The 22,045-nt window shown below is 45.6% G+C and overlaps 1 protein-coding gene across 1 annotated transcript in view; it reads left to right on the plus strand.

Moving 5' to 3' along the window:
* The window catches only part of MEP1A (meprin A subunit alpha), a 31,201-nt gene extending 16,267 nt beyond the window's left edge, over positions 1–14,934 (plus strand). Inside the window, exons 9-11 of the mRNA XM_068233246.1 lie at positions 8,563–8,733; positions 11,203–11,455; positions 14,669–14,934. Of these exons, the coding sequence (XP_068089347.1) occupies positions 8,563–8,733; positions 11,203–11,455; positions 14,669–14,816 (572 nt within the window). The 3' untranslated portion in view covers positions 14,817–14,934. The remainder of the gene's footprint in view (positions 1–8,562; positions 8,734–11,202; positions 11,456–14,668) is intronic.
* The last annotated feature ends 7,111 nt before the right edge of the window (positions 14,935–22,045 follow it).

Genomic DNA, 22,045 nt, shown 5'->3' on the forward strand with positions numbered 1-22,045 from the left:
TCTAGAGACTGAAATTCTTGCCCATTCTTCTTTGCAAAACAGCTCCAGCTCAGTCAGATTAGATGGACAGCGTTTGTGAACAGCAGTTTTCAGATCTTGCCACAGATTCTTGATTGGATTTAGATCTGGACTTTGAGTGGGCAATTCTAACACATAAATTTGTTTTGTTTTAAACCATTCCATTGTTGCCCTGGCTTTATGTTTAGGGTCATTGTCCTGCTGGAAGGTGAACCTCCGCCCCAGTCTCAAGTCTTTTGCAGTCTCCAAGAGGTTTTCTTCCAAGTTTGCCCTGTATTTGGCTCCATCCATCTTCCCATCAACTCTGACCAGCTTCCCTGTCCCTGCTGAAGGGATGCACCCCCCGAGCATGATGCTGCCACCACCATATTTGACAGTGGGGATGGTGTGTTTAGAGAGCAGTGTTAGTTTTCTGCCACACATAGCGTTTTGCATTTTGGCCAAAAAGTTCCATTTTGGTCTCCTCTGACCAGAGCACCTTCTTCCACATGGTTTGCTGTGTCCCCCACATGGCTTGTGGCAAACTGCAAACGGGACTTCTTATGCTTTCTGTTAACAATGCCTTTTTTCTTGCCACTCTTCCATAAAGGCCAACTTTGTACAATGCATGACTAATAGCTGTCCTATGGACAGAGTCTCCCACCTGAGCTGTAGATCTCTGCAGCTCGTCCAGAGTCACCATGGGCCTCTTGACTGCATTTCTGATCAGCGCTCTCCTTGTTCGGCCTGTGAGTTTAGGTGGATGGCCTTGTCTTGGTAGGTTTACAGTTGTGCCATACTCCTTCCATTTCTGAATGATCGCTTGAACAGTGCTCCGTGGGATGTTCAAGGCTTTGGAAATCTTTTTGTAGCCTAAGCCTGCTTTAAATTTCTCAATAACTTGATCACTGACATGTCTTGTGTGTTCTTTGGACTTCACGGTGTTGTTGCTCCCAATATTCTCTTAGACAACCTCTGAGGCCCTCACAGAGCAGCTGTATTTGTACTGACATTAGATTACACACAGGTGCACTCTATTTAGTCATTATCACTCATCAGGCAATGTTTATAGGCAACTGACTGCACTCAAAACAAAGGGGGCCAAATAATTATGCTCACCCCACCTTGCAGTTATTTATTTGTAAAAAATGTTTGGAATCATGTATGATTTTCGTTCCACTTCTCATGTGTACACCACTTTGTGTTGGTCTTTCATGTGGAATTCCAATAAAATTGATTCATGTTTGTGGCAGTAATATGACAAAATGTGGAAAACTTCAAGGGGGCCGAATACTTTTGCAACCCACTGTGTATGTATATATATATATATATATATATATATATATATATATATACACTGGGGCAAATCTATACTGAGGGTACTACTTTACCTATGCTGGGGTACTATACCTATACTGGGGACACCAAACTGGGGGCACTACTATACACTGGGGACTCCACACTACCTATGGAAAGAGGGCAATTTTACTGGGGGGGTGGATCACTGGGCTGGCTGCGAGGGAGTCAATGGGAAGGGGGCGTGGCGGTGTGACTGCCTTTGGGTAGGGGTCCCCCAGGTTACCTTTGCCCTGGGGGCCCCCATGCTGCTTAAATTGGCCCTGGTAACCAAGGATTGAACCTCGTCCCAATCAGTAGCTGATACTCTCTTTCCCATGAGAAAACTTTACCTTTTCTCAAATAGATTATCAGGGGGTCTGTATGGCTGATATTGTGGTGAAATCCCTCCCACAGTGTGATGTCAGGACATAGGTCCTGACAGTTTCCTGTCTGTGAGCCTTGTTGCATTGTGGGGAATAATGCCTGTTTCCACCTGCCAAGCAACCAGTATCTCCCTCTGTGCATATGTATACAGTATCTATAAAAAAAACAATCTTAGCCTATCGCAATGTAAGGAGGTGTGGTTATAGATAATAGCAGTTGGTGCTGTCTGGTTTTTTTTCATGTCTGCCAGTAGTAAAGGTGATGACCCGCAGGCTGATTGTGGATCAAACAACATGAACAGATTACATGGCGAATATCAATCATTTCTTGATCTCTCTTCTATTTTTAACTTGCAATGTATTGATTTATTTTTTCCCACTTTTTGCTAAAGTTCCATTTTAAAGGGTGTGTTAATGAACAACAAATTCTCAGTTTAACTTACCTAGGTGTCTGATGTTTTGCTAAAATATGCGAAAAAATGGTGGTCACATACTGTATATTTCTTTCAGTTAATTGTGATTATGAATATTATGCATGGAGTGACACTATTCTGTCATGATATGGAAAATGTTAAAATGTAGTTTTAATGTTAGTAAGATTGTGAGGTGGAGAAACCCTTCAACATGTGTTGCAGAGAAAGAGACTTGCTCCGCCTCCTACAGTTATGTTCTAGACCAGGCTTTCTCAACCAGGGTTCCTTGAGTTCTCTGCAAGGGTTCCTTGGCATGTTTCCCCATCGTGGGGGTTGGGGGAAGTATGATAGAGAGCACACTATAATAGGGGGTACTGTAAAAAGAAGCACTAAATTGGAGGTCAAAATAATAAAGAGCACATGAGCAATAAAAAGCACTAGAATAAGGAGACATTATAATGAAGGGCACTGCAATAGGGGGTAGTGACATAGTGACTTAGCCACATCACTTAAAGAGACACTGAAGCGAAAAAAATATATGATATAATGAATTGGTTGTGTACTATGAATAATTACTAGAAGATTAGCAGCAAAGAAAATATTCTCATATTTTTATTTTCAGGTATATAGTGTTTTTTCTAACATTGCATCATTCTATAATATGTGCAGATTACACAACACTCAGCATTCAAAATGAGTCTTTCAGAGCAGTCTGTGAAGTAATGAACTCTCCTCTAGCAGAGGAAAAGTAAACAGTTCAATTACAGTTGAGATAATAAAAGTCAGATAACAGCCCTCTCCATGACTAAGTTAGTCGGAGAGCTTAATGGCTTTTTTGCATAGAGATAACAACTGGAGTTTCTCAACTCTTCCTGTACTGGAAACAATTAGACTGATGTATCTGATCTTAATGTTTTTTTTCTTAGCTGTACTACACATACAAATCATAATATCATCATTTTTTTTTTTCGCTTCAGTGTCTCTTTAAAGACCATGCCACCTGCAAAATAATTTCAGTGGTTCCTTGAGATCTGAAAATTACTTGCAGGGTTTCCTTGAGATCCAAAAATTACTTGCAGGGTTCCTCCAGGGTAAAAAAGGTTGAGGAAAGCTGTTCTAGACAGTAACCAGAACAAAAGATCCCTGCCATCTTCAGGGTCATACATAAGTGGTTGAGAAAAGTTTGGTTGAGGAGATGGTAGAAATTGTGTCCCATGCTATGCTTCCACTATAGTAATACTAATCCTAATATTTGTGTAGCGCTTTTCTCCTGTTGGACTCAAAGCACTCAAGATCTGCATGCAGCTACTAAGGGCGCACTCAAGGGGAATCCTGGCTAGGGTCAGTACCTATTCAGTAAGAAATCCTTGGGCAAGATTTCCTAGTGTTAGGAAGTCTTGCCCAAGGATTTCTTACTGAATAGGTACTGACCCTAGCCAGGATTCAAACGCTGGTCTCCCCGGACACTGGCAATCCAGCGCAGGAGACTTGGGTGCAGCCGCGCCACCATAGACCATAATAGGAATTACGGCTATAGCGGAGCACAGTAAGTAACTTCAGCGCCGTCAGAAGACGGAGCTGAAGTTACTTATAAAACACTATAATTCGGCTTCCAGCAATTGCTGAATTATTTCATTCCCCACTATGGCAGGGATCTTTTGTTCTGGTTACTGTCTAGAACAGCCTTTCTCAAACTTTTTACCCTGGAGGTACCCTGCTGACTCGGTTAAGGTCATCAAGTTTGCTGATGATACCACCATCGTAGGCCTCGTAACCAAGGACGATGAGCAGGCCTATCGGCAGCAAGTCGACAGCATCTGCCTATGGTGCAAGAAAAACAGGCTGATCCTCAACACGGCCAAAACCGTGGAGATTAGGGCTGCACGATTTTAGGGAAAAATTGAAATTGCGATTTTTCACTCAGAAATTGCGATTTCGATGTTTTCACGATTTTTTTTTAAAGCAAGCTTTAGCACTACATTGCACATGTATGCAGGTGGGGCCTTCTGTGAGGACTCTGGGCTGGGGGCAGTTAACAATGTACGGCGTATTGCCAGTGCGGAGTTGTACTTTTTACCGCCCTAGGCCCACCATCACCAGCCGCTCCCGACCAACAGCATCTTAACCAAACCCTCTCCCCCATCTTACACACAAACACACTTCCCCAACACTATAGGTAACCTCCCCTAACCTTCCTGCATTATAGGTATCCAAATTACCACACACCCCCCACTCCTCTCCTGCAGCATAGGTAGCCTTGTGACCCCCTCCCCTCCAGTATAGGAGGCCCCCCCCCCCCCGTGTAGTATACATAGCCACTGGTGGTCGGATATTGGGCGGCAACAGACCTACTGCACAATTGCGAGCGGAATGAGGAAGGAGTGTAGGCAGTAGCTTTTACTTCTGAGCTTTGCAATCATTCAATCACCGCTTCTGGCTGGAACCGAGTCCGCTACAATACCGAAGCTTCCTCTTCCCCTTAGCTGCGCTGCTTGTCTCTTTATCCGACATCTCTCACACGTGATTCGCCGAGATGTCCGGTGGAGAACAGACAAGCAGATGCTAGCTACGACTAGCAGTGCATATTTTTGAATGTTAATGAGCCGGGCAGAGGGGCGGGGGGCGTGTCCAGTCCAGAGCGGCACACATCGCCACCAATCACTGGATAGAGATGATATGACGGTGGCGGTAGGCAGAGCTGAACCCTCTGTACAGCTCCGCCTACTGCCTCCGTCCTACCATCTCTATCTAGCTATTGGTGGAGCTGTGTGCCTCTCTGGACTGGACTTGCCCCCCGCTGCCCGGCTCATTAACAGTCAAAAATAAGCACTACTAGTCGTAGATGATTGGCTCTTTGTGACAGCGCGGCGGTAGGCGGAACCATGCGGCCAAACTCAGCGAGCGCTGAAAAAAACCGAAGCTACTGAAGATCGTCTGCACGTGAATCGCGGTTTCGGTTTTAAGCCGCAAAACCGTGCAGCCCTAGTGGAGATGATCATAGACTTCAGGAAGCATCCACCAGCACCGCCTCCTATCTTCATCGACGGCACTGAGGTTGTAAGGGTACCCTGCGTCCGCCTCCTCGGAACCCACATCTCCAGCGACCTGTGCTGGAACGCCCACACTGTCACCTTACAGAGGAAGGCACAACAAAGACTTTTCTTCCTACGTCAACTGAGAAAGTTCGGGATGGCCCAGGAGCGTATGTCAAACTTCTATACTGCCACCATAGAATCTGTTATCTGCTCATCTATACTGGTATGGTACGCTGGCTCCTCATGCAGCGACAGATAAAAGCTACAGAGAGTCATCAGGTCAGCAGAGAGAATCATATGGAACCCCCCCCCCCCCCCCCCGCTTGACCACCTCTTCTACTCCAGACTGCGTTCTAGAGCTCAAAGAATTGCAACTGCTCCCTCACATCCAGGCCACCGCTACTTTAGCCGGCTCCCACTGGGCTAAGAGACTTCGAGTCATATCCACCAAGACAGCTAGGCACAAGAACACTTTCTTCCCCTCGGCTGTCAACCTTCTGAACTCTATTAAATGGCTCCCACCCTAGGCCTGCAGCCAGATCGACTGCTCTGTTAGAACGGAGGCCACAGCCTCCAGCATCACAGTGTTTAGCCGCTCAGTTCTGCACAGACAATAATGATTTGTTTATGTTTATTATGTCTATTCTGTCTTAGTCTATAGTTCCTAATCTGTCAAAGCAATTTGTCTTCCCTCCTGACAGGGGCGTAGCAATAGGGGGTGCAGAGGTAGCGACCGCATCGGGGCCCTTGGGCCAGAGGGGCCCCGAAGGGCTCTCACACAACTACATGATTAGCTCTCTATTGGTCCTGTGCTCATAATAATCACGCGTACGTACAAAAAGGGCGCCTGGACAAAAAGGGCGCGGGGTGTAAACTCTAAATAATAATTAATCATTAATAGGGTTTATAAATATAGTGTGCTATATTTCGTTTACAAATAATGTTTAACAAAATTATAAATCATTAAATAATGTTTATGAAATCGGAAATTGTGAAAACGTTAATCTTCCCTGTTTCAAAAGTTAAACTTATAATTACGTTTATAAAAAAACCAATAATATATGTTTAATTGTTATAATTGTATATTATTGTGAATAACAGTCATTTATGGTTTGTTCTTATAATAAAATCTGAAAATATTGTTTATAAAGATGATATAAATATAACTACGTTCGTAATAAGTGTTGTAATACATTAGTAATTATTACTAAAATTTTACTAAAACTATACCTAAGCCTACTCTTACACAGAACCCTACCTGTACCTATCCCTAACCCCTAGACTCCCCTGTTGGTGCCTAAACCTAAGACCCCCCTGTTGGTGCCTAAACCTAAGACCCCCCCTGTTGGTGCCTAAGTAACCCTCCCTGTACCTACCCCTAACCCCTAGACCCCCCTGTTGGTGCCTAAACCTAAGACCCCCCTGTTGGTGCCTAAACCTAAGACCCCCCTGTTGGTGCCTAAACCTAAGACCCCCCTATTGGTGCCTAAACCTAAGACCCCCCTGTTGGTGCCTAAACCTAAGACCCCCCTGTTGGTGCCTAAACCTAAGACCCCCCTGTTGGTGCCTAAACCTAAGACCCCCCTGTTGGTGCCTAAGTAACCCTCCCTGTACCTACCCCTAACCCCTAGACCCCCCTCTTGGTGCCTAAACCTAAGACCCCCCTGTTAATGCCTAAACCTAAGACCCCCCTGTTAATGCCTAAACCTAAGACCCCCCTGTTGGTGCCTAAACCTAAGACCCCCCTGTTAATGCCTAAACCTAAGACCCCCCTGTTGGTGCCTAAACCTAAGACCCCCCTGTTGGTGCCTAAACCTAAGACCCCCCTTTATTATGTGGATAATTATGTTTTACTAATTGTGGATTAAAAAAATATTTTGCAATTTACGTTACGTACTGATCGCTTTATTTTGTGAATAATAATGTTTTACAAACAGTAAGGGATAAAACTTTAAATAATGTTTTAATTATTTAAATAAGATAAATATGTTTAGTATTTTCATAAACGTTATTCGGCACGGGTGCATTTTATAAACGTAAATCACCACAAGTTCAGTTATAAATCATTAAACAGCTCCGGGCGCCGTTTGTAAACTTTATTTAGCTCCTGGCGCCGTTTATAAACTTTATTTAGCTCCGGCGCCCTTTTTTCCTACCCGGCGCCCATTAAACGCTATTTATTATGGGAGTGAATGGCGGCGCCCTTTTTGTCCACTAGCGGCATGCGCCCTTTTTTCCCAGCTCCAATAATCACTTCTATAGATGCTGTGAATAGTAGTAATCACTAACAAACTGTTCCCCATCCCGTTCTTGCACCTCTGACACTGTAGTTGCCATTGGCAGGTTTTGGTGCGCCGTATCAATTGTTATGTATAGAGTGCTTGGGGGGGCCCCAATGTAAAACTTGCATCGGGGCCCACAGCTCCTTAGCTACGCCACTGCCTCCTGAGCTGTATTTACATCTTCTGTGCCAACCCCAATTCCGGGCACGTCTTGGGTCGTGCTTGGCGAATAAAACCTTTTCTGATTCTGATTTCTGATTCTGATTTCTGATTCTGATCCACGTGGACCTAGAGGGGGAATAGTACTTAATGTCACTGAGAACTTGTGCACTAGCAGGATAAGCCATACCGGCTGTATCCTGCGCCTGTCTCCCGGCGGTGAATTCTCTCGTGCGCGGTCTCCCATGTCAAACACAGAGCCCTTAACCAGTACACTTTTCAGCCACCAGCCAAAAGGGCTCTGCCTCTGACACAGGAGACCAGGGTTCGAATCTCAGCTCTTCCTGTTGAGTAAGCCAGCACCTATTCAGTAGGAGACCTTGGGCAAGACTCCCCAACACTGCTACTGCCTATAGAACATGCTCTAGTGGCTGTAGCTCTGGTGCTTTGAGCCCGCCAGGAGAAAAGTGCAATATAAATATTATATGTAATTACACAAATAAATAATATATATAGACTGATTAGCAAATGATTGAACATATGAAAGATACGTAAGCACACATATATAGATTTTAATCAGAGATAATAACATTTGCATAAGGATTACATTTTTTTTTTTTTAAAGAGAATTTTTATTGAACATTTTGTATAATACAAACCAACAATGCCAGCCCTTACCCCCCCCCAACCCTCCCCCGGACCCACCCAGAAACACGTTAACCCTTGAGGTCCAAATGTGCAGTCATAATGCTAATAGTAAGGATTACATTTTAATACGTGAATTCTAATGTAAAATGCATTGCTTCTGTAGATCTGGAAAGCAATTCAGAGATAACCTCTGAAAGTTGTGAAAGACCAATTCATTGATAGAGGTATCATAACATGTCATGATTGTACAAACCACAGCACCACTACTGGTACAATATTGTGACGTAACTTCTCTTCCATTCAACAGCTCAGAATGTGTCTCGCTGGGAGAGGCCGTCTAAGATTGGCACCTTGGACCCCTCTTGCAACTGCTACAGGACTCCGGATTTCGGGTGGTACACCTTCATAACTCACTCCAATTTGAAACGTAGGAGCTTCCTGAAGAACGATGAACTGACCTTGTTGGTGGACTTTGTAGGTATGTTTTATGCCTTCCCTTACTGCCCTATAGCTAAAGAGTGATCATTGCTGTAACAGTAAAGGTACCCATTAAAGGTGTTGTTTTTTTATGCAAATGATTGTTTATTCAACAAATGAACTTGAGGTTATGTTAATGGTGGCTGACAGAGGTGCCATTGATCCTGGGTTACCTGATCTAGTCAGGGCCGGGACAAGGCTCTCCAGCACTAAGGGCTGAGATTGCAAAATACGCCCCCCCCCCCTCCCCTGGCAGCATTATTGATGGCTGGAACCCCCCTCCCACAAGGCCGCAAGAGCAGGGAAAGGGGGGCCGACATGTATATCGCTTCACTCGACCCCCTGGCTGCATTATGGAATGCAGTGCCCGAGCAGGGAAGATTTTAAGCAGCCCACACACACTCACCTCTCCTAGGATCCAGGCGCTGGAGGTTCCGCCTGTCTGCCCTACAACACCGCCGCTCTGAACTTGAAGCAGAGCGGCGGTATTGCAGGGCAGACAGGCAGAACCTCCTGCGTCTGGAACCTAGGAGAGGTGAGTGTGTGTGGGCTGCTTATAATAATCCTCCCCGCACGGTCGCTGTGCTCCGGAACGCTGCCAGAGAAAGGAGGAAGGGGGGGCGGTGAGCACATCACACAACCTTCAGGAGGGGGGCCGAAGAGAGGGAAAAATTAGATATTGATGTCGGCCCCCCTCTCTGCGTCCTTGCAGAACTTCGCTCAGAGGCCGGTGCCCATCCAGCCTCTGCCTCGACCTGGCCCTGGATCTAGTCACGAAAACAACTGGCTGGCATCACTGACTCCCTCCTGTCCCAGATTTTAAGCAATGTTCAGACATATGATAATTTGAACCACATAGATCAGCACACTCAATTAAATGCAAATCTTTTTGCTCTTTTATTGCAATAGATATCCAAGCAGTGTAAAAAGTGATGACAAGTACCAGTCACTGGCAATAGACAGGTGTTAGAAACTCCCAGAAACCATCAAAAAACTTGTTTTTTTATTTAATCGACACTGCCGTGGACTATGGACTTTGACCTTCCTACAGCTTAATGGACAATGCTATCAGCAGGTTTTTTGATGGTGTTGATGGTGATGGTGCCATATCTGATCCTGTGCTGCGCCCCATGCCTGCCCCATGCCCTCCCCAACACTCAGACCAGATTAATTCTGTTATCTGGGGAACGTGGCTACTTAAGTTATGTATGTAGGGTGCACTTGGCTAAGTGTTAGAAAAGAGGACAGAGAGGGAATAAGAAGAGATATTTCCAAAAAAGTAACTTCAGCAATATCCCGAGCTAAAAAACACAGACAAACATGACACATGTAAGCGAGAGAGGGTGCTGTTTTCAGAGAGTAAGGGGCCTCTAAAGGGGAGGGGGGCCCAATTTCAGTGTTTGCCATATGCTCTATATTACCTAGCTATGCCCATGACCTAGGCTACTAGGGCCAATGGGCCATGTTAAACTAGCCAAAAAAAGGCAAACCCTTTTCTCCCCTTGTTTGGATAGCAATTTCAAAGAAGACTGCCCAGGCAGAAAAAGGGTATTCACGCTATAGTTAGTTGATCCCCTTTTATGCCATGACTTGGCCATGTTTCTTGACTTCTAGGCCTAGTTTACACGGGAATTAGAAACTGCAAATTTTGCGATTGCACTTTGCAATTCTCATTTAAGAGAACGGGAATAGCATTGCGATCGTCGCCAAAATGCTGCATGCAGGGACGGTTCTTCCATGAAGCACCATGCATCACATGCTTTAGGGCAGCAACAATTAGAGGATGGCAAGAGGCGGCTCCCCTCTCCAAATATCCTTCTCCTCGCACTCCCTCGATGCGCAGCGCCGCTTCACTCACCTGATCTCAGCGTTCCAGCGATGGGATCTCCATCCACCTGTCTAGCATCCTGTATCTTTGGCTACAGCAGTGCCTCATGTGACCTGTTATGTGCTGCCAGGTCACATGAGGCGCTGCTGAGAGGAACTAGGACTCCACATGTGGCTGATGATCCCATCACTAATCTGCTGAAAGCGGGTAAGTGATGCAATGCTGGTGCACAACATACCCGGCATCTTGGGGATCAGATGCTGCGGGCCAGCAGGGAGGAGATGCTGTCTTGGAGGCAGCAGAGGGAGGTAAGCGTAGTGCCAGTGCCTGCAATGCACAGCTTTACGTGTCTCTCCTCGCTGGTACCAGTTTGCAAATGTCAGGGGTGATGGGGGGCATCACAATGTATTGCTACAGGCAGCAAAAACTCTAGAACCGGCCATGGCTGCATGCATAATACAAACGCAAGCAGTCCATTGAGAAAGTTCCAATAGTGATATGTTTGTCACAGTGGTTTGGTCAATCGCCGGTGATCAGCAAAGCGCTGGAACATTCCTCAAACATGTCTGAGTGTGAACCAGCACTTAAGCACTTATGAGCATTTAGTAAAGGGAGCTAACGGTATTGTCCCTTTTCTTGCAGATCTGACACACCTGATAAGGACTGGAGTTACGCCTGTGGCCCAGAAAGTGGAAGATAATAAACCAGAGGAGGGAGAAAAACCAGCAATGGAAGGTGACAAAGCACCTCCAGAACCAGCAAGAAAGAAGCGTTCGCTGCAGAATCCTGCCAATTCCAAAGATTATGCCGTCCAGCCAATGGGAAGCCAGTGCGACAATAATCCTTGTCTAAATGGCGGAGTATGCGTGACTGAGAAGGGCAGAGCAAGCTGCAGGTACAAGACACTAGTATCATGTGACCTCTCTATGGGGCCTATTGCATCGCATGAGTTTTGTTACAGGGAGTGAACCATGTCCACCAGGGACAGTAAAAGCTTCTGCACAGTCCTCAAGTTGAACACACTACTAATATCGTGTCACAGAAATGACACAGAAATAATTCCTAGCCTTGATATTGTAAAAGAAATGCATGTTGCCTTAGGAAGCGGGTATTTAAAACATGTTCAAAAGCTCAGCATGACAGCCAGACCATTGTTTATAAAGGTATCAAAATGGCAGCCTCCACATTGTTCTCACTCTAGGTTCCCCTTACGACTCCTGTTAAAGAGGAACTCCAGCCTAAACAAACATACTGTCATTAAGTTACATTAGTTATGTTAATTAAAATAGATAGGTAATATAATCTGTTACCCACCCTGTATTAAAAGAACAGGCAAATGTTTAATTTCATGATGGCAGCCATCTTTTTGGTTGAAAGGAGGTGACAGGGAGCATGAGACACAGTTCCAACTGTCCTGTGTCCTGAGCACCTCTCCCAGTTGCTAGGCAACGTGAACAACATAGGAAATCCCATCATGCTCTGCACAGCATCAGGGAAAAAAAGCCCGGGCTTTTTTTCTTTGACGGGTGGAGCTTAGATAAAAATGCAGCTAAAAATTATGCTTTGGTAAGAAAAACAAAATTCTGATGCTGTGAAACTGTTAAAGAAACACCAAGCCTTTTCAGTTCTGCTGAGTAGATTTTTAGTCCGGAGGTTCACTTTAACGTTCACTATTGTTTCCATGGAACCCATGGAAACAGAGAAGGCTTCAGCTTTAAATTTTTGGGGAAGCACAATGGCTGGCTGGTGGGCTCCATTTGGATTATCAAAATCTATGTTTGTATGGCAAGCTTTAGATATGTTTTGCCTAAATCAGATGATAGAATTAAGGTTAACTAGTTCAGCAATGATAGGAAGCAAATGTAAACATCACAAACAGAACTCAGAGGTTTTTGAGTAGAGCAGATTGTGCAAAGGATGGTACGTATCATTGAAAGGTTGCCTACAGATGTACTTGGTTGGCTACTTTGCCGGCATGCTTTAATCCTTACATGCTAGTAAGCTGCTCCTGCGTGGACAGATCACAGACAAATAATTCCAGGCCCCAGCCTGTGTCTTGAGACTCTACAAGCAAGGGGAGGGGGAAGAGGCAGGAGGGAGATAAACACTGTATAGGTGGCCATACACTGGCCCGATTTGCGGCAGTTTCGACAGCAGATTCGATCACTGGGATCGAATCTGCTGCCAATCGTTCGCGCAACACGCACCCGCCGATCCGATTTCCTCCCGAAATCGGATTGGTCCGTCGATCGCGCCGTGCGGGAAATTACCCTCGATCGCCCGCGGGTAGGGAGCGCGTCGCTAGCGGCGGCCGATCCGATCAGGTATACATTACCTGAGGCTGGCTCCCGGGCATCCCGTCCGTCACTGCTCCCGTCATGGCACCTCCGGCATCCTCGTATAACTTCCGCTGTCATGCCAGTGACAGCGGAAGTACAACTAGAGGGCGCTCTATTTGAACTTCCGCTGTCACTGGTGTGATAGCTTAAGTTCTATGCGGATGCCGGAGCCGGAGGTGCCACATGACGGGGACATCACGCCCGGGAGCCAGCCTCAGGTAATGTATACCGGCGGGGGGAGCGGCGGCAGCACCACCACAACAGATTGTGATCGGTTTCAGGCTGAAATCGATTCACAATCTGTTTGCAGGAAAGGCAGCCATACGATCCCTCTCTGATCAGATTCGATCAGATAGGGATCTGTCAGCTGGTCGATCTGATGGCACATCGACCAGTGTATGGCTGCCTTATGTCTAATTCCTTATCTTAGTAGCTAAGCATTGCTGAACACTAGAACTTGTATTTTACAGACAGGAAGTTTTGAATTAGGGTTATTACTATGATTCAAAACTTCCTGTCTGTAAAAAACAAGTTATAGTTTATTGGCTAATTTTAAAGAAAAACAGCAAGTAAGCCTTTTTCAGACTCTATTCCTGTTGACTGACAATGTTAGAACACACAATCAGAAGGAGGTAGAGATATTTTTTGCAAATATAAGTGTCATCCAGATACTTTAATTACAAGGGATCTTGCAAGGATTGTGAGGTATTTATGGCAAATAGATAAGACCCTTGTTTACTTAACGCCTACATAGACCCAGGCTGACATGGAGAGCTTTTTTTACAGACCCCATCCTGTTTATTTTATGCTGCTCAAGTCTAGAAACAGGGGAGGGGGGGGGGGGGGGGGCGGAAGTGCTCAGTAGGGCACAATGACTCCCAAGGAAGGACAGTGCCCCCGCGTAGCACCGCCCATGTATGGAAGAAGGTAAAAGAGTTAATAAGCAACACACAAGGCATAAGCAAGAAAGTAAAAACGATTCCCAATCTAAGGTTTAGGCTTGAGGCCTTCGTCAGAGATGGTCCCCTGATTAAAGCATCAAGCCAAAATCCCTGGGTAGGGAATTATTAAATAAGGCCCACCTATCCAGTGACATAGGAGGAAGTAGTACGGAGAACCACACTGGGAGTGCAGACACCGGGAACTTACATTTAGCTGACCTCTGCAGCACTGGCAGCCTGGGAGAGATGGAGTGCTAATACTTGCTACAGCCCAAGGGTGTGGCTAGATATCATAGAGGAGACTGCAAATGGAAAGGAATACCCAAGGGGTAACCCACACCACCTTAAAGGGGAACTGAAGAGAGGGGTATATGGAGGCTGTCATGTTTATTTCCTTTTAAGCAATACCAGTTGCCTGGCAGCCCTGCTGATCCTCTGCCTCTAATACTATTAGCCATAGCCCCTGAACAAGCATGCAGCAGATCAGGTGTTTCAGACTTTAAAGTCAGATCTGACAAGACTAGCTGCATGCTTGTTTCTGGTGTTATTCAGATACTACTGCAGAGAAATAGACCAGCAGGGCTGCCAGGCAACTGGTATTGATTAAAAGGAAATAAATATGGCAGCCTCCGTATACCTCTTACTTCAGTTCCCCTTTAATCCTCCTGTAACTAAAATATCACTTTACTGTGAACTAACGCCCTGAATATATTTTTAGTTCTTTCTGTGCTTTGTTCGGGGATGGAACTTTAGAGTTTATTATTTGCTTTTTGTTATAATTATGACTTTTTAACATCTCTATCACTATCCTGTGATATCCCTTTGTAGGTGTGCCTCCAGCCAGGCGTTTATGTACACAGGGCAATACTGTGAGACGGCGCAGCTGCACGGTAATGTCCTGGGAACCATCATTGGAGGAGTAGCCGGAATAATCGCTATGACTATCGCCATACTCGCTGTGATGAGCAGAAGATAATGCACTCTGCATAAAGAAATTGCAGGAGCATCAAACACCTCATTCAGATTAATAAAATAAATGTTGCTATGTTTGACTGTCCTCTGACAGATGTGTAAAATAAAAGTTATCTGCTACAGTTGTTGCTATCTCATAAGCTGATCACTCTCTCCTACTGCTTTTGCATTACCCATTTGTATTTCCTGGCTAGCTGGGTTTGCATAACTTACTTCGTGTGTGAATGTCAGGCAGCTTCGATAGACTGAATAGCAGTCTGTGAGCTGTCCAAACTCCTCCCCCTATTCAATCATGAAGTTGCAAGGAAAGAGATGGGAGGGGACACCACCCAGCCTTTCACTGGCCTGTACACACTGAAAAACGCAAGCAAAATCGCAAGTGCATGTAGTTTTAAAAACGCATCGTATGCGTTTTTGATGCGTTTGCGTTTTTTCTTGTAATTGCTGATTGGCTAAAGAATCCTTTGTTTTTTTTCTAGTTTACATTTCAACAGGAATCAGGAAATTTCAGAGTCTTCTGGGATACTGACTTCTGAAAAACGCAGGCAAAAACGCAAGCGCATGCGTTTTTAATGCGCTGCGCTTAAAAAAGCGCAGCAGGCACTGCGATTGCGTTTTTCTAAAAACGCATCGCACCAGTGTGTACAAGTCATCACGATTTTCATTCTTTTTCAAAAGACCTTGCGATTTTAAAAACGCATGCGTTTTTAAAAACGCAGCGCAAGCGCAGCAGTGTGTACAGGCCCTAAGGGCCTGAGCCCAGTAACGCAGTTGTGTCCGCTTTTCAGTTACACGTCAATGTTATAGAGGCTGAAAAGTGGACAGAAGCAGACACAACTGTGTAAGTGGGCTCAGGCCCTAATAAGCAATTCCTGTCTAGTCCATATCTTTTTTCTAATATGTTTTATAAAAAAAAGAGGCAAACGGGGGCAGGGAAAGTTTAAATACTTCACACACTGTGGCCAGCACTACAGCCTTGCAGTATCTGCCTGCTCAAAGAATTCAACACTCTAAGCAGTGAGATGAAATGGGCTGGGCCAGGTAGGAACTCCCTCTCTGATGGCAATAAGGAGCTGCTGGATGCTGCAAGTTAGGAACTTTTGATACCTTACTGCAAAAAGTGGTCATGCAATTCACAAAACCTTGCACATTACTAATTTATTCAAATTTACTACCATATGCATAAAAAATTGAGAGGCTTATGTACAGCTTTAAGTACAGTACAGCCAATTTGTCAAGCAGAAATGAAATGCTCTGCTACTACACTTGGTCAAACACGTTATAACTGCAACCCAGGGGCGTAGCAATAGGGGGTGCAGAGGTTGTAACCGCATCGAGGCCTTTGGGCCAGAGGGGCCCTCCCTCAACTACAGTATCAGCTCTCTATTGGTCCTGTGCTCATAATAATCACTTCTATAGATACTTTGAATAGTGGTAATCATTAACACACTGCTCCCCATCCCCGTTTTGCACCTCTGACACTGTATTTGCCATTGCATCGGGGCCCACAGCTCCTTAGCTACGCCACTGCTGCAACCCAAATCTCAAAGTATTCATTACTTCTCGATGTGAAATTGATCAGGGAATATCAATATAATTTTATCAATTTCAAGCCTTCAAATTTCAGCAGGAATCTGTATCAAACTGCTGTCACAGCATACCCAGTGGCACAGCTAAGTAGCTATGGGACCCGGTGCGAGTTTTACATTGGACTCCCTCCAGCACGGTTTACATAATGGTTATGGAGCAGCAAGACTTGCCAAGGACAGCTGCAGTGTCAGAGAGGTGTCACAGCACATATAGAGGTGATCATTACCAACATAGAAGGTGGGGGGGAGCAGCCCAAAAATAAATATCTCTAATGGTGCCCATACACAGTACAATAAAAACGTTAGATTTTCCCATTTATTCAACCAAAATGATTGAATCGAATGAAAGTCAAAAATAATCTTTTTTTTTTATCAAGTAATACGAACGATTATCCCGTTTTTTCTATAAAAATCCGATCAGACGTGTTGGAAAAATCTTTATATTCGATCTGTCGGAATAATCGAACAAAATTAATTGAGAAAAATGAAAAAAATATACCATGTGTGGGCAACCATCAGAGTATTCTGAGTATACTTATAAATACATGAGGTATCTTACCTCTGCAGATGAACCATTCCAGATAAACAAGAGTTTAGATAAGGTCAGGTTTATTCAGGCACAATTAACAAAGACAATGCATTTCTCAGTTCTCTGCCTGCTTCCTCAGGTCAATAAAGTGCCTTAGGAGATTCAGTTTATAGCATGGGCGCCAAACTGACGCACATGCTGCATACTGGCCATTCAGGTATATCTTCCAATTGCTGCCTGTTGCCACGTACTGTGCATGTGCCACGGCCTGGCCGTGTGCACCCCCATTGCTCTCCTGTCATCGAGAGTGGTCTGGAATGGCAGTGCGATGGGGGTGCATGCATGGCCAGGCAGCACAAACGCAGTACGTGGCCGACTGGAAGATTTAGTCAGAACGCTAGAAAAGAATTTAGGCGGCAAGGGAGGACAGAGAGGGAGCCAACAGCCTGAAGGGAGATAGAGGAAGCTCCAGGTACATATAAAAACATTTTTTATCACCACTTTAAATGTCCTAGAGTTAAAATACATGAACTATTTGTCCATCTCTCCCCTGCGCTTAGAAGTTGTATTCTGACAGGAAAACCTTTATGGCTGTAATTTGTGAGGTTTACTATATTCCTGACAAAGTACTGACAAGACAGAAGCTGTCACTTGCAAGCCTGAAAATAAACTCTTCCAGGCAGCAAAATAAAAAAAGACAGCCTTTTTATTAATATGTTTTGCACTCTACATACACATGTTTATCTTATGTCACGTGTCACCTTGGGGACACTTTAAGGGACACCTGAAGTGAGCCACCTATGAAGGCTGCCATAATTATTTCCTTTTAAACAATACCAGTTGCCTGGCATCCTGCTGATCTTTCATGCATCGGTAGTGTCTGAATGGCACACCTGAGAAAAGCATATGGCAAATCCAGTCAAACTTGAGCCAAACATCTGATCTGCAGGCTTGCTCATGGTCTATGGATGAAAGTATTTGAGACACAGGATTAGCAGGACAGCCAGGCGGTAACAGGAAATTTGGGCACCAGTGGTCACGCCCAGAGGCGGGACAAGGTCCTCCAGCACCCAAGGCTGAGACACCAAAGTGCGCCCCTCCATCCCTACCACCCCAGCATCACACACTGATTGCTATTAGACTAAGAGGCGCCACAGGGCCCACAACCTCCCAAACACCTTAATATCTAGTTATTTGGCTTGCAGTCACTGCTATGTATCCCCTTTTCTTATTTATTTCTGTTTCAAACACATTTAGGAATGACAGCTGAATGAATTGTGCTCCCCCTCCTACACTGCGCCCTGAGGCTGGAGCCTCTCCAGCCTATGCCTCGGCCCGGCCCTGGTCACGCCCACTATATTATAGCAACAATTTGCATAGCTGGCTGCCCTGGCACCCACTATTAATTTCTACATTGTAGCTGCAATTAATATGGATGCCTATGCCAGTGCCCAAACTTCACCGAAACCTGATAGTGATTGTTTTTGCAGCAAAGGTGGCACATATTTCAGCTGGTTTGTGGCGAGAGGTTAGGCATGTTAGGCAGGTTAGGCATGGGTAGGGGCCGATTAGGGGTAAGCAGCATTGGGGAAAGGGGGTTGGCTAGGGTTAGGCATCAGCAAGGAGGGGGTTATTAGGGCTCATTTTGCACGTATGCCAGCCATGCAATTTGCATTGTTGAAAGGGAACTAAATATGGCAGCCTCCATTTACCTCTCACTTCTTGTGTCCTTGAAACGTGGCCATAGATCTCTCGACTTAGCAGCTGATCACCCCGCCAATTCGATAATTATTATCGAACCAGATGAAGATAGTTGCCACCAGGTGCATGCCCAATTGATATTGTGACCCATTTGGGGCCGTAACTGGTCACATGTATCGATTGGACATGCTGCAAGATGCCGCCATGGTTAATCGAGTGCACCCACCGTGTTGCATTTATACATTACCTGTCCTGTGTCGCAGTACCCATCCATCTCCCAAATCCGCCACTCCTCCATTAGCGGTATACACGTGCCGTCGGTGCATAGTACACGGCACGTGTGTGAGGTCACACACGCGCCACTCCACGTGTATACCACTAATGGAAGAGCAGCGGATTCGGAAGACAGATGGGCAGTGCAACACAGGATAGGTAATCTATGAATGCACACACTATAAATGTACATTTATACACTAGGGGCAGGGCGAGGCAGCGGATGTGGCAGACACGGCCGATTCCCGAGAGATTTCATGCCGATATAGATCAGAAATCTACCTTAAAGGAAACATCCAAGAGAAAAAAAAATCTACTTACCCAAAGCTTCCACCAGCCCCTGGGAGCCGATATGTCCCTCGCCGCAGCTCCAGTGTCCTGGGATCCCCTCTGTTGCAGATGCCGACCTTGCCAGGTCGGCATCTTCTGTGCAAGGGCTTGGCCGTGAGCATTCTGCGCAGGTGCAGTAGTTCTGCACCTGTGCAGAATGCTCCAGGGCACGTGAGGCAGGGGCGGGCCGAGGCAGAGGCGATAGAGGCTCCAGCCTCAGGGCGCAGTGTAGGAGGGGGCGCACAACTCACTCAGCTATCATTTCCCTATTATGATTGAAGCTGAGAGAAATAACAAAAGAGGATACATGGCAGTGACTGCAAGCCAGATAACTAGAGATTAAGGCGTTGGGTGCCCGGGGGCGCCACTTAGTTTACTAGCAATCAGTGTGTGACGGGCTGGGGTGGGAGGGATGGAGAAGCGCACTTTGTTGTCTCAGCCTTGGGTGCAGGAGGACCTTGTCCTGGTTCTGACGTGAGGGGCAGAAGATGTCGACCTGGTGAGGTCGGCATCTGCAACGGCGGGGATCCCGCGACGCTGGAGCTGTGGTGAGGGACATATCAGCTCTCAAGGGCTGGAGGAAGCCGGTTAAGTAGATTTTTTTTCCTCGGACCTGTCCTTTAATTGTTTATCTTGCTTCATCACTAGAACAACATTGTTAATGCAATGCAGCATGCTTATAGTTCAGGGCATCAGAAAATTACGTGACAAGTTTTGAGCACCATGGAAAATATTTAAAGTGAACTACAACAACAAATATTTGAAGGGCTGGCTGGAACGGAAGATTGTTTTACATAAACTAACATTTATCAGAATGGTCCTGAGCAGTGATAGAGCAAGGTGTGTTTACACATCAGAAGACCAGGCCTGCATTTAAATAGAACCTGTTGTTAAGATGTTTTGCACAGCAGCATCTGTGTAGTTGGCAGCTGAAACAAAGCTGAATTTTAGAACACTATACAAAGGTTTGTTGCCCTTTCTCACCAGACCTGTGATCTGCAAGTTCCCTTTACTAAAGGACCACTGTTGTGAGACAGCAAACAACATTGAAGTCTGAAGAAGGCTACACAGCCAAAAGCTTACTATTATTCTTTTAAGTTAGCCAATAAATGGTAGCATCCTGATTCTAGACCTCTTGCTATTGTGAGATGTCACTATACATCTACTAGCAGAAGTATATACTTTAATTTACGATGTACTTTAAAAAAAAAAGTGCCAAAGAGGTGCCACTTTTCAATATCACGCAGCTTTTCATTGGTCATGGTCAGAGGGGCTTGCTCCTGGCAAGGTTTCGTTGGGTTTGGAGTTTGTTTTTCTTAGATAAAATGCACACATTTACATTATTCTTTTCCTATGTGAAAATCTGTACACAAAAAATGCATGCAAAAATTAGAGTCCTAGCGAAAGTGGGGCTAAAAAAAAAAAGACAAAAAGAAAGAAAGAAATTAAAACAAAGGATCCATCTGAAAATGGCGCCTGAGAATAATGGCGCATGATGTTGCCGCTAATCCGTTTGTCGCTTATCGCTATTTAACGTTAAAGCCTTATAGTTATTTAGCGTTAACCTGCTGGGCGGTCTGGACGAGCTCAGCTCGTCCAGTACCGCCGGAGGCTGCCGCTCAGGCCCTGCTGGGCCGATTTGGCTCAAATAAAAAGCAGCACACGCAGCCGGCACTTTGCCAGCTGCGTGTGCTGCCTGATCGCCGCCGCTCTGCGGCGATCCGCCGCGAGCAGCGGCGAAAGAGGGTCCCCCCAGCCGCCTGAGCCCAGCGTAGCCGGAACAAAAAGTTCCGGCCAGCGCTAAGGGCTGGATCGGAAGCGGCTGACGTCAGGACGTCGGCTGACGTTGATGACGTCACTCCGCTCGTCGCTATGGCGACGATGTAAGCAAAACAAGGAAGGCTGCTCATTGCGGCCTTCCTTGTTTATTCTGGGCGCCGGAGGCGATCGGAAGAACGCCTCCGGAGCACCCTCTAGTGGGCTTTCATGCAGCCAACTTTCAGTTGGCTGCATGAAATAGTTTTTTTTTATTAAAAAAAAACCCTCCCGCAGCCTCCCTGGCGATCTTAATAGAACGCCAGGCAGGTTAACACACAGAACCTTCTCTGTACCTATCCCTAACCCCTAAACCCCCCCCCCCCCCCGGGTGATGCCTAACCCTAAGACCCCCTGGTGGTGCCTAACCCTAACCACCTCCCTAGTGGTGCCTAACCCTAACCACCCCCCTGGAGGTGCCTAACCCTGAGCACCCCCTGGTGGTGCCTAACCCTAACCACCCCACTGGTGGTGCCTAACCCTAACCACCCCCCTGGTGGTGCCTAACCCTAACCTTGACAGTATTACATTAAATCAATCTGGAGTTTGGCTTATGTAGGGTGCTATTGATAAATAACGCTACTGTGTGCAATAACGTCTGCTGTTTGGCATATGAACGTCACTATTGATAAATAACGTTAGTGTGTGCCATTTTTCTTCTTTTTTCCCTGTGCGCCATTATTATGCAGTACTAACGATAAATAGCAATAAGCGTATCTTTTTAATGCGACGCCATTTTTATGCATAGGCGCTGTGCGCCATTTTTCACTGGTCCGTCAAACAAAATAAACCACTCCACAGTATATCTGTCCCTTTAAAAACATATAAGTCAGCCACATTGGATTGCGTTTTCCTTTCCACACAAGGGATACCTTTATTAGTGTAACAACAAGAACAGTAATGGTTTTCTTGCCAATCTCTAATACCATCTTGTATGAATTTGAAGAATACAATAAAATAATTTTCTCATTCTTGCAGTGTTGGGCTCTAATAGCA

This window comes from Hyperolius riggenbachi, chromosome 4 (assembly GCF_040937935.1).
Source record: "Hyperolius riggenbachi isolate aHypRig1 chromosome 4, aHypRig1.pri, whole genome shotgun sequence".
Classification (NCBI taxonomy): domain Eukaryota; kingdom Metazoa; phylum Chordata; class Amphibia; order Anura; family Hyperoliidae; genus Hyperolius; species Hyperolius riggenbachi.